The sequence below is a fragment of the Protopterus annectens genome, chromosome 2.part1, assembly GCF_019279795.1.
Source record: "Protopterus annectens isolate FY-2018-M chromosome 2.part1, PAN1.0, whole genome shotgun sequence".
NCBI lineage: Eukaryota > Metazoa > Chordata > Ceratodontiformes > Protopteridae > Protopterus > Protopterus annectens.
This window is the reverse complement of record NC_056729.1, coordinates 1,230,057,468-1,230,070,546: the sequence shown is the minus strand read 5'-3', so window position 1 is coordinate 1,230,070,546 and position 13,079 is coordinate 1,230,057,468. Positions and strand designations below refer to the sequence as shown.

Below are 13,079 nucleotides of genomic sequence, written 5' to 3'. Positions count from 1 at the left end.
ATTTAAAAGAGAAGGGAGATTTTAAAATGAATACCATCATAATATGGGCTAAGACAATTTTTAAAACATGGAGTAGAATATTCTGAAACATACTGAAAAATGAGGAGGGACTTCTGACACTCAGGTGTGGCTCATGCTATAGGACTGCAGGACTGCAGCCCCCCCAACCTAGAAACGAAAAAGAAAAGGGAAACAGAAAAGAAAACTAAAACAGAAAAGAAAAATAAAATGAGTCCGGAACTCCACACATGCATGCTGTGCTTATGGAGTTCTGGGTACTCTCTCAGAACTCCAGACTGCTCTGCCAGGCAGTCCGGATAAGGGAGAACAGCATCCCTGCCCTGCAGCCCAGAAGTCTGTGCGGTGATGATGACCGCGGAATAGAACGACACCGGACTGCATCGTCAGCCGGCTGGGGCTTCAAGCCTTCTCTTGCGGGAAAACCAGCATCATCTTCCTACTCTTCTCTATATTTACTAACAGCCTACATACCACCACCCAACATGCTTCACTCATTCAATATGCAGATAACTCAACTCTCATCTGCTCCGCACCATCCCTCCTTACCCTTCAAAAACTCACTCAGGAATCCTTCACTTCTGTGGAAAACTGGATCACCCAGATCCAGCTCATTCTAAATCCCAACAAGACCAAACTACTCATATTTGCTCCCAACAAAACTAAATGTAACCATTATCCTTCACAATCACATCCAAGAATGGAACTAACATCTCCCCAACTGACAATACTAAACTCCTTGGTGTAGAAATCAACTACTGTTTGATGTCCACATCTTACAAACAATCAAAAAGGTCCACAAAAAAATAGGCACTCTGTATAGACACAAAACATTTATGTCTGATCAGGCATGAATTACACTTGCCCAAACTCACCTACTATCCACCCTTATGTATGCCGCACCAATCCTAACCCTGACAAGAAAACATAACCTTGAACTACTTCAGTCTTGCTACAATAAAATCACCAGATTTGCTAATAACTCCATCTGTAACATATACCACTATCAGGCACTACATCAACTGAAATGGCTAGAACTTCCACAGCTATTGACCTACCACCAATTAACACTTGCCTACAAGATTTTGAACTACCCTGACAAAACCCCATCTCTTAACCAACTACTAACCAAGTACATATCAAATCACCCCCTATGCTCTTCAGAAAAAATACTCCTTTGTATCTCCAAAGCCAATAATTCCGCAGGAAAGGCCCTGTTCTCCCACAACATAGCCAGAAACTGGAACAGCCTCCCCACTTCTTTAACCTCTGCTCCTTCTATCACCATATTCAAACATTCTTTCAAAGTGCACCTAATGAATAAATGGTTATGCCCATGCATCTCATAACAACCCACATTTCATTTTATAAACAAATAAACAGATGGTTACATTTCTAACTATCTGCTGCAGACATCAGGAATCTACTGCAAATCTATAATTGTAATAAGTTGTTTCTCTACGCCCTCTTTCAAGACTTGTGTTTCAGTATAATACCTCAGTATCTTGCTCTGTAATGTGTAACATATAATTGTAATATGTTGTTTCTCTATGCTCTCTTTTAGACCTGTTGTAACAAGATAATACCTCAGTATGCTGCCCTGATTGTATAATTTATTAGTAACATGCTGCTCTCCATTTTATATCTATGTATGCTTCTTTTGCAAAATGTAACATTTTGTATCATGCTAACTTTATTATAACTTGATGGAGCTTTTCTCCCCGGACCTCTGCTGTAAATGGACATGTGTTGGACTATCCCGGCAAACAAATGTAAAATAAAATAAATAAAATAATCGGCAGGCTGAAAAACCCACCAGGAAGTGCCCCAATGAACACATGGTGGTAGGTATAGAATACCTCAGGCTTGAACCCTGTACCATGGATGTAAGTGGCAAGGGCCAGAATTCCCTACCCACCACTATTCGTAAAAAAAGTTTGCAGATTTTTGCCTCATATTTGTTTTATTCCTCATAAAATCTGTGGTTTCTGTACATTTGTTTTTCCTTGTGCAGTCAGTAGTACAGTGTTGCACTGGTAGCATTGTTGCCTGACAGCTACAGGTTCTCTGGTTTGATTCTTGGCTTGGGTGCCTTGTGTGTGGAGTCTGCATGTCTTCCCATCTTACAAAGACATGTGTCTGCAGTGTTTCTCCCTGGGCCTCTGCTGAAAATTGGATTTTGTTCCAAGTCAGACTTTCCTGGTTAACAAATGTTAAATAAATAAAAATAACAGGCATTTGAATCTCAGACTTCATATTCTTCAGAAAGTACATGGTAACACAAAACATTTTATTCTAGTAATTTTCCAAGTTTATAAAATGGGTATTTGAAATTTGTCCCTATTTTTGGGAATGTATCCCCCCATTATTGGCTTTGTCCAGGTTTTTTGTGCTAAGGTTGAGAGCTATGGTGAGAACTGAATTTGATGAATATGTTTGGGGACTGTATTCCCCCATTATTGACTTTGTAGATGTTTTGTGCTAAGAGGTTGACAGCTATGGTGACAACCAAATTCAGTAAATGGTAGCCATTTAAGTTTGTCTTCCTCTCTTTCACAAAACAGCTGATTTGGCATAGTGGTATGTTGCTCTGACTGTTTTGCACAGGGTCCTGGGTTTAAGACTTGGCAGTGAAATGCATGGTGGTAACACAGAATTTTATTCTAGCAACTTTCCAACATAGTACAATCAATGTTTAAAATGTGTCCCTGGATTTTGGATTCCCCCAAATAAATGTTGGCTTTTATCAGATTTCTTGTGCTGCAAAGTTCAGAGATACAGCTGAGTGTCAAGTAGAATTTACAAGGAGCTGAGAGCTGCAGAGGAACAAAAGTTTAGTGCTGCTTATGCTGAGTTAGCTTGCATTGTTAATAGCACAACAGGTAGTGTACTTGCTTTTAATGATGAAGACTGTAAGTTCTACTCCCACAATAGATAGATGCATTGCTCATACTGTACTATGCTGTAAAGGGGGTAGATGCTGCAGTCCTTTTTGGTGAAGATACCTAGTAACTATGAACCTGTTATCAGTTTGTCATCCATTCCCTATTGCGATATCATCATTTTTTTAATGCAACATAGGCAATTTATTCCTCAAGGGCAACAGGCACTTTATTTGTAGGTGAAACAATGACATATAAAGTTGTTTGCTAGCAACAGCCTCTTCATTAGTTACAGATTTCTTTAATGTGGAATTTAGATGAATTTTACTTCTTTAGAGATTGTGCATATTTACTGATACTGGTGGACTGTAGAAGTTCAAGTAGACTTTTATGATGGAAATGTTCTGAATTGGGCAGTTTTGTCATTACTGGTGCATGCATTTTGTTTCATTGTTTACTGGAAAAGTTTTCAAAACAATAAATTTAAAATGCCCTCTAACAACTGTATTATATCGTACAAAGAATCTAATTTTATACAATCAGGAAGGTGTATCAAACAGCACATGTATGTTTCGTGTTCAAGGGGCCTATGATTTGAAAACAGCCCAAAGTTAATCTGTATCTGCCACTGGCAAAATGCATTTTCTTTGAATGTGGGTTTCAATGCTGTTTCAATGAATGTGAGTTTCAAGGGCAGAGAAGTTTTAATGCTAAGTCTATTTTCATTGTGAGACTGCATTACTTTGTTTAGCAGATATATATTAGTGTTTGTGCTGTAAAATGCAAAATAAAACTTTCAAATGAAATCCAAATCATTGCAGAAGTAAAGCAGTATGCACATTACAGTTTTTATGGTAAATGGAGTGAAATAACCAAGGAATGGGACTTTGGAATGGCTGCAGGGGGGAGGCTACATTCAACCATGATTTTGTGAGGGGGGAAGGGCAGCAAACTCAGACAGCCCCAGCTGAACTATACCTTTCAACTGCCCAGATTTTTGCTTCTTATTTTTGATATGTTCCTCATAAAATTTGTGGTTTTCTGGCAAATCATTTAGGAATGAAGTCACTAAATAATGACAGACATTGAGATTCAGACGTCATAAACTTCAGAAAAATGCATGCTAAAGCAAGACCTGTTATTCTATCAACTGTCTTGAGTTTATACAAGAGCAATTTTTAGTACTGTTTGTATGTTCCCCCAATATATTTGGCCTTGTCCAGATTTCCTGCATTAAGAGGTTGAGAGGTACTTGCAAATAAATTGCTTTATAGAATTAGGAATATCTAAACCTCTCAACTGCCCCCAATTTCGGCTCAAAATGTTACTCTCCCCCTAATAATCCCTCTGCAAAATGGCAATTTTTGAAGAAAACGTGGAGGGTTTACAATTATAAATAACTGTAATAATCAGAGTTACAGATTACTTTTATTTCAGAAATGCATGTAGATGCTCTTATTTTGTCAGCTGCTCAAGTTACCAGTACTAATATTAAAAAGGTGTCCCTTCTTTGGCAGGTTCCCAGCTGTATTGTGTGGCAATTTTATATTTTTGCATCACATTTTTGGTCCGTTTTTCATAAAGGTGTGGTTTTCTGGTAAATTAGTGGCAAATCATTAAAGACTGAAGTTAGAAAATAATGGCAGACATTTGAGTTTCAGATTTCATACCCTTCAGAAAATTCATACTAATGCAAGACCTACTACTAGTCTATTATCTTTCTAAGTTTATAAGAGCAATATTTAAAAATTGTTCTTATTTTTGGGCCTGTATCCCACTTCTATGTATGGCTTTGTCCAGATTTCTTGCTCTGAGGTTGAGAGGTATGAGCCATCACCGTCAGCCAGAGACATTTCAAATTGTGACATACTTGTTGCACCCCACTCCCCACTGTAGTGGCTTTGGATGTGTCCAAGCAAGGCAAGGAGCAGTTATGCAGTGTAAGTGTGCAGAGTATTCCCCCATCCAAGGTAGACCAAGGTAGACCACAAGTACGACCGTGGCTTTTCACCTTGATTTTGCAGAATGTTCTGGTTTTCTGTCATATTTTTATACTGTTGATTTATGCTTCTTATTATTCAGAAAATGCATGCTGTTGCAGTGCCCTGTTGCTCTGTGTTTAAGTAGCAATGCTTTAATGACTATCAGGTAAGCTTGTCAGAGATTTAAGATGCAAGTAAGCTTTATTAAGCATACTGTTAAACAATTACCAACATTGAAAGACTTTTTGTTGTTGCCATAGAGAATAATAACATAACAAGATAACGTGTAAGCCTTAGGTATTGAAATGCATACAACAGTATTTGTAATAAAGGACATGATTACAGTATTTTCAGAAGCTCATTACATTTGTTGGAGACTTGCAGTCATCTTTTCAGGCTTTACCCGTAAACTAAACGGAATGTCAATCTATCACGTGTGGTCCATAACTTGTGCAGGAATCCTTTAAGCAATTTACCTTGAGCTTGTTTCTTGTTTGCTGTTCATTTTGTACTTTGATCATGTCTTCCCTATGAAACAAGTGGATAGTTGTCAGGCAGCAGGTCTTTTTTGGGTAAGAAACATTTTTACAAGTGGAGGTATCACAGAGATTGCTACTTTCAGCATGTTACTTGGTAATAAAGCTGAATATAAATTATAATTATAACTGCTTTTGATTGGCATTCCAGTAATGTATTTAAAAAGTAATTTATTTTTTCATGCCTCACAACCTTTGTGTTTCCATCTTGCTAGCCAATGCACTGAAATATTTTTTCTTCTACACTTCACTTTGTCTTGATTGGACTCTTGTAATGATGGTTTGGCACCCAGGATGGTGTATTTAATTAAAGTTCATGTTGTTGTGGTTTTGAGCATAGCTCCACTCCTTTTAGTTGGCCACACCCCTTCCCATTGGCCCCACCCATTCAGCTGTCTCCTGCAGCCCCCCTTTAATTTGAAGTCACCAGCTGCCATTGCTGACACTGATTCACTTGTCAAACTATCAACTAATTTGACATGAGGTGTATACCTAGGAGGGGCTGAAAGGTTGAAAGCAAAAGGAAGGGTGGAGGAACTTTTGTGAACATAAAGAAGTGGAGGCAGATCTTACAGTAGAAGGATGTTAATAGACAGGAAATTTTAAGAGAATGAAAAGTACTATGTAGTTTACTAGGGAAGTGAGAAACATTATGAGATATAAGAGACTGGCATTCATGAAAATGAAAGGTGGCTGACAATTGTATTTGGAGTGTGTAAAGAGGGCAGCTACCACAGAGCATGTAAAGAAATTTATTGAAACTGCAGAAGGAGAAAGCATACTTATACCTGTTAAATTGCTTATAATCTAAGCACTATAAATAATTAAATAAACAAAAGCAAAGAAAATATGTGAAGAAATGACAAAAACAGTAATTATGTCACAAAGAGATCATTAAAAGAGAAACTAATCATACTGATGTAAAGTTACTCTTAAATATGGCAATAAAGGAAATCTTAATGAAATCTTAGTTTCACTTGTCTTGTTCAGGGTAGGTAGGTAGTTACATAGAACATGAACCAGATCTGCAGAGGAACATCTGCTAATGTTTTAAACTTGGTTCTAGGAGCAACTAGCATCCCTTTCCCCGAAGATCTGACTATGCATACAGACATAAGGCACTAACAGGTCAGGTGCATAATGAATAATCATGTCTTGATTAATGGGCACATGATTATTCTAACCCACCAATCTAAAAAACATGGGAGGGTCACTAGCCTAACAGTTGAAAACGTAAAAAAGTTTTTGTATTGTAGAGTGCAAGACTCTCTGCTCCTCATGATGAGGGGGAAAGGTCCCGCAGCACCAAACAATGTGTGTGTATATATGTATATATATATATATATATATATATATATATATATATATATATATATATATGTATGCAAAGAGAGAGATCATCTCCATCACCTCCAATATCACACAAACTCATCACAAACTCATACATGACGCATAAAATAAGAATGCAATACTCATATTCTCACTCTTCTCAGAGTCTAGTCATCATGGCAGGGCACTGCGTACAGGGCAAGCAGTACAGCGTCCAACAGCTGTTTATGTACAGCAGACCCAAGTCATGTAAGGCTTGATAAGTATATATTACAATCTTAAATACCAACCTAGCTATAACTAGAAGCCAACCCAAAGCCTGCAGTATAGAGCTAATATGACAAAAGCTGCATTGGCTAGTGAAAACCCTGGCTGCAGAATTCTAGACCTGCTGCAGGCATGCAATATTCATACTTCAGACCCCCATGTATGCTACACTAACATAGTTGAGGTGTTCTAGTCGCAGTACATTGATATTCTTTGGCCAATACTTAGAAGCAATCAGTTTGTCTGTCTGAGCCTGGTAATAGTCTTCAACTGGAAGTTAAGATGATCTAACTGCTGACACCTGTTCCTTCAATGTTAGTGCACTGTACTACCATCACAAGATCTTTTATCTTGACTGTAACATCCAACAAACTATCTCCAAAGAATATAAGATGAGTTAGGGATGCATTTGGAAAAGTGTGAGTGGTAGCATGAACCATTCTGGTCTCAGTTATTTTAGGACTGATCTTGAGTCAGCTATTTCTTATCTGCTTGAGGATAGAATCAAAGTTGGACAGCTAGACCTGAGAAAAGTGGTTTACTACTGGATGCTGTCTATGTTACATTAATATTAAATCTTTTTATCTTTAAAGACCAGTCTTAAAGGCAGAATGTACACTGTGAACAAATTGGGAGACAAAGTGGAGCACTGGATGACCCTACACCCCAGAGTATCTCTCTGATGAATTAATCCCTGAAATATCTCTTTGGAAATGACCTCAGTGGTAAGAGGCAAACCATTCAAATATGGACCACTGTGTTACCCCACTCTGGTGTTAGATAGACCACAAAGGTCCAGAAGGATTCCTGTGATCCAGAGTGTCAAAAGCCAGAGAAGGATAAAGTAGAACCAAGGATGAATATAACAGTTGCTACCTTGCCATGAAAAGGTCATTAACCTTTCTAGCAACGGCTATCCAATCATTGTGTTCCAATCAAAGAACAAACTGAAATGGATTTAAGCTGCTGTGAGATAACAGATAAAAGTACAGTTGTTCATGTACTGCATTCTCTATGATCTTCTCCAAAAAGTGAGGTTAAAAGATTGATAATCTGCCAGCCGTTGAATCTAAAGTGGGCTTCCGGACAATATGGTTCAATTAATGCCTCTCTTTGATGAAAAAACCCTGATCTTAAAGATGCCCACATAGTCTAGAGAATAAATGGATCCATGGGCTCTGTGTAGGATTTAATCAGCTTTGCCACACCTGGGTCCATTCCACAGTAAGTTGAACAAATGGTTGTGTGTGCACTCACAGCATTATCTTAGCTGACATGCCCATTGTCAGGCAAAGTAACTGGCCACTCAGTGTCAAAGCAGTTAACTTGATGGTTTGATGCAGTGGAGATCTCAGAAGGCAGGAATATTGACTTTTTACATGAAGTCTCCAATTGGTCACTTACATAATGCTCATTTAGTTTAAGCTTGTTGTAAGACAGACAGTGTTTCTTTTGCTATGGTAGAGGGAAAAAACAGATTTTTATCTTTCTGAAGGTGAAAGGGAAACAAAGGGAGATATAAATGAGTTTGTTATACACATACTTAGTGTGTGCCTATGTTCAGTGAAGAAGCAAGGAACAAGATCCAGTGCTTGAATGCAAAAGTTAAAACTGGTGGAGTGAAACAGCTGGTTGAGGCCTCTGAGAAAGAACTAAGGCAAATGATTTTTGTGATTTATGGCAAAAGTTGTATAGGTTGATGGCCAGCCACCCGATTTTATGAAAAACATATTAGCAGGTGTGATGGTTGAACATTTAACTATGTAGTCACCCATGTCTTTAGAGTTAAGAGTTATGAGTAAAGATTACAAAATGATAGCTGCCTTAGATGAATGGAAGTTTTGCTTCTTTGTAAGCTGCAATCAGCATAAGTTAGACAAGTAATGCATGGAGGTAGCGGCACCATCTGGCAGAGAGGCAGAGAGATGAAACTGGAATGGGTAGCTGATTGTCAGTTGTGTTGATCCAGGGGATGACCGGGGTCTTGCATTCGTGACCTTTGGTGAGGACTAATGAGAGCATAATTGCCATCCCTTGCATGTAAGTTGTTGTGGCAGTAGCTGGTGTTGGGAGGCAGCATGTGTGCAGAAATGTCATTGCATTAAGTTGGCATTAGAATACATTCAGGCTTCTCTTACTCATTGCAGTTGATTTACTCTTTGATCCACATGGATTCATAGACTCATAGAGTGTTACTAGGCTAATGACCCATGGGGGGTGGGCTTTTCTAAGCCTAGCCAAGTTTTTTCTGAAAGAATAATGATGTCCTGTATCCAAATAGGACACTGAGGGCCAGGCATTTATAAGCTACCGCTGTCTGTAAGGGACATGGGTGCCAGGCCTGGTGTAAATTTTCTATTCTCCATCCACTGGTAATAGACAAACTCAACTTCACATGGTGGGGAAGCCTGGTCCTTAGGAGAGGCAGTCTCTGGAGCACACGTCTCTCCAGCATATTCTGTTTTATTCACAGACAAAATTCAGGTCTCTTGACCTTGTATTTCTGGTGCTGTTTGACTAACAAATATGCAGGAAATTTATAATAGTGGAGTATCACAACAGGTTCCCAAGGCATAAGTGGAACATTAAGTAACCCCTTGCAATGCAAGAGACTATATGGGAAACTGCCTTGTAAAATATAATTATTATTGCTTGAGGAACCAGCTTAATCTGTCAGAGGATACAGAATAAAAATAAAAAAAGATATGGACATAAAAAGGCGTGCGGTAACATAGGCAAAGCAAAGATGTTGGCTGTGTGACATAAATGGATGGAGCTCTGCTTATAACCTAAATGATCAGGGGTTCATTAGCAGCTTCAGGACTGGAGGAACCAATGAGGACAGGGAGAGGAATGAAGGGGCTGCATACCAATCTCAGGTTTGAGAGATGAGAGTTACTTGGAAGGAAAGAGTGTAGCTACCATGTTGATTGTGTACATCAGAGAACATGGCAAAGCACATTCCAGGTCAGAATGGGGTAGGATCACAGAAGTGGTGATGTGCTAATGTAGAGGTGAAATGGCCACCTGGTGTCCCATTATATGCCCCTGGAATTTGGCTCATAAGATAGGCACTTTGCCATGGTGGTGGGGACATTCATGTCACAGGTTCAAATGCCCAGAATGAGCTTATAAACAGCACAAAGTGGTAGAGCACAAAATCCACCAGTCTTTTCTCAGTAGCACAGCCCTCACTCCAGGTGGATGCAGGAGGAATAAAGAAGGCAGTTGTGAAGCTGGAGGAGGGTAGCTGATGTCAGCCAAGGGCAGGAAAAAAAAGAAGTATGCAAGGTAGGGTTGAGCACGCTATTAGGAATTATAGACCTAAATGTTGAACAGTTTGTTTGGGAAAAACTGTGAAAGTTAATTACAGACTGGTTAACAAGGTTCTTGAACATGTGGTGTGCTGCTGGTAGATGATTTGTATCAGGGTATGGTTTCTGAAAGACAGAAAGTCATGTCTGTCATACCTGATTCAAGTTTATGTTAGGATGACAGCTGTATTGGATAAGGTGGGTGGTCTGATGTATACCAAAATTTCACAATAACTGATGTGATCCCACATTAAAAACATCAGGATAAGGGAAAAGATATACAGTGTACTGAAAAATACTGACTAGTGGGATACAATGGATAGATGTTGAGGTGGTATTTTCAGAGTTAGAGATGAGTAGGGGAGAGTTAGTAATGTGGTAATTAATAATTTTGTACCTGAGATTACACAGGGGTACTAAGTTTTAATTCTTAGGTTGAAAGATGATACAAACATAAATCCTGGGATATTGCCTGAAGGGGAAACATGTGGTAGGATGTGCAGAGGTCACATATGTGGAAAACAAAGTGTTAAGACATGCATTATGTTGCATTTTGAATAAAATAATCATGGAAGGCGGACTGGAATTAACCGAAAGAGAAAGACTTGAGAATTGTTATTGTTATTATTATTAGGTTCAATAGGGCGGCCACGGTGGTGCAGCGATTAGCGTTGCCACCTAACAGCAAGAGGTTCTCTGGTTTGATCCTTGGCTGGGGTGCCTTCTGTGCGGAGTCTGCATGTCCTCCCAGTGGTCGCGTGGGTTTCCTCTGGGTGCTCCGGTTTCCTCCCACATCCCAAAGACATGCTATAGGTGGATTGGACACTCTAAATTAGCCCTAGGTGTGAGTGTGTGTGTGCCTTCTTTGGAAGGTTGGGCGCCGGGCTGGCTACTCGACACTGTAAAACTCCACTGCCAGTTATGAGTGGACAGGTGATCCATTGTGGCGATCCCTAACCAGGAAAAAGTCAGAAGAAGATTATTATTAGGTTCAATAAATATTTCTACTATTAAATGAGTGAAGGAAAATGCAGTAGGGACATCCTTAAAGCCTAGAGTCCATTTTTTGAGGCAACATTATTCTGCAAATTTTAGGATAGAAGAATGGATTCATAGGAGGTGCTCAAAAACAGAGGTTTGTACTGCATAACTGTGAACATGACACAGCATTAGAAGAGCTGAAGATTTCATCCTGAAAGTTATGAGTGGTAGGTATGTATGATATGGTCGTAGTACTTGAAAAGATTAACTTCTGGATTTGCATTAGAGCATGGACATAGGGGAAGGGTAGGACATGATTTAACAATAACATTTAAAGGGAAACAGAACAGAAAAGATAATTCTTTACTAAGAGAATACTGTGGAGATGAATAACAAGCTAATTTGTAACTGAACACTAAACTGTTGACAGGTTCAATAAAGGCATGGGACAAGTGGTAGAGGATCAGTGACTTAAGGACAAAATGAAGAACTGGATAGCCTTGATGATGGCAGTAGCTGCATGTTGATGTTTCTGTTGACATAAATGTGGCAGATGATTGACTGCTGTATACACTTATTGTTAGCCTTGTTGCTCAGGACATGGCTGAAAAGAGAACTTATAAAGTTAACATAAATAATGACTTAATTCAGTCTCTGATTATCCACTTTAATTTATATCAGGTTTAAGAGTAAAGTGGAGTCTATCCCTCTACTCACTCGGCACAAGTTAGACACCCCAATTTTGGATACGGTGTCGGTTTATCTCTTTCTCTCTCTCTCTCTCTCACACACACATACACACGCACACGCATATGCACGCGCACAAGCACGCACATGATATTTATGTCACACACATGACATGTACACATATGAGTAATTTGGAATGTCATTAATTCAGCTACAGAATATCTTTGGGATATGGTAAGAAACTGGAGCACCTGGCAAATCACCCCACAAACACAGACAGGTCAAGCAAACTCTGCAGCAAAATACCCCAGCTGAGAACTGAACTTGGCTACTCAGAAATAATAACAGAAGTGAAGTTACATTTTTAAAATGGTGGCATGATATAAAGTAGACAGTCTGTATGCAATGTACTGTAACCATTTTTTTCCCTTAATTCCACAGGTGACTACTTTAAAGAAAAGGGAAAATGAGAAGAACATGGATCAAGACATTGCTTTCATCTGCTTCTCTGTGCCATGTTTAATACTAAAGAAAATGAATGACAGTGCTTTGAGAATGTTTGGCTGGAAAGTCAACATGATGCTATGGTTCCCTTATATTGCTTTTGTAGGGGTTACAGACCATAAAATGGTACCTAACGTATTTGGTAAATCACAGCTGACTGTTCATATCCACTTATTCCTGAAAGGATCACACTGTCAGGACTCAATTCATGAAAGCATCTATACCTTCCTAGGAGCCTAGGCAAGAAATCTGATCACTTGTATATAACTTGTTTGATCACCTGTATGTAACTTGTTTGTACATACATAAAAAAAATAAATAAATAGTTCATATACTTATTTCTTTGTGATTATTCTCTTAGGGCAATCTAAATGTATTTGATTACAATCGAATGTGTACTAATATGTTTTGGAGTGAAACTTGGTTATGCTACTTTCTAATTTTGTTACCTATGTAATCCTTAATTGTTTTGTAACTGGAGCTTTCCTCCTCGGGTCTCCACTGAAAACAGGCCCCTGGCCCAGCTGGACCAACCCGGTTAACAAATGTCAATAAATAAATAAATAAATGATGAATCTG

At 38.8% G+C, this 13,079-nt stretch overlaps 1 protein-coding gene across 3 annotated transcripts in view; it reads left to right on the top strand.

Annotated features, from left to right (window-relative positions):
- Positions 1-12,838, top strand: part of PFN4 (profilin family member 4) — a 374,103-nt gene extending 361,265 nt beyond the window's left edge. For all 3 annotated transcript variants that reach the window (XM_044062767.1, XM_044062765.1, XM_044062766.1), the window contains exon 5: positions 12,438-12,838. In XM_044062767.1, the coding sequence (XP_043918702.1) occupies positions 12,438-12,466 (29 nt within the window). In that variant the 3' untranslated portion in view covers positions 12,467-12,838. The remainder of the gene's footprint in view (positions 1-12,437) is intronic.
- Positions 12,839-13,079: the final 241 nt, after the last annotated feature.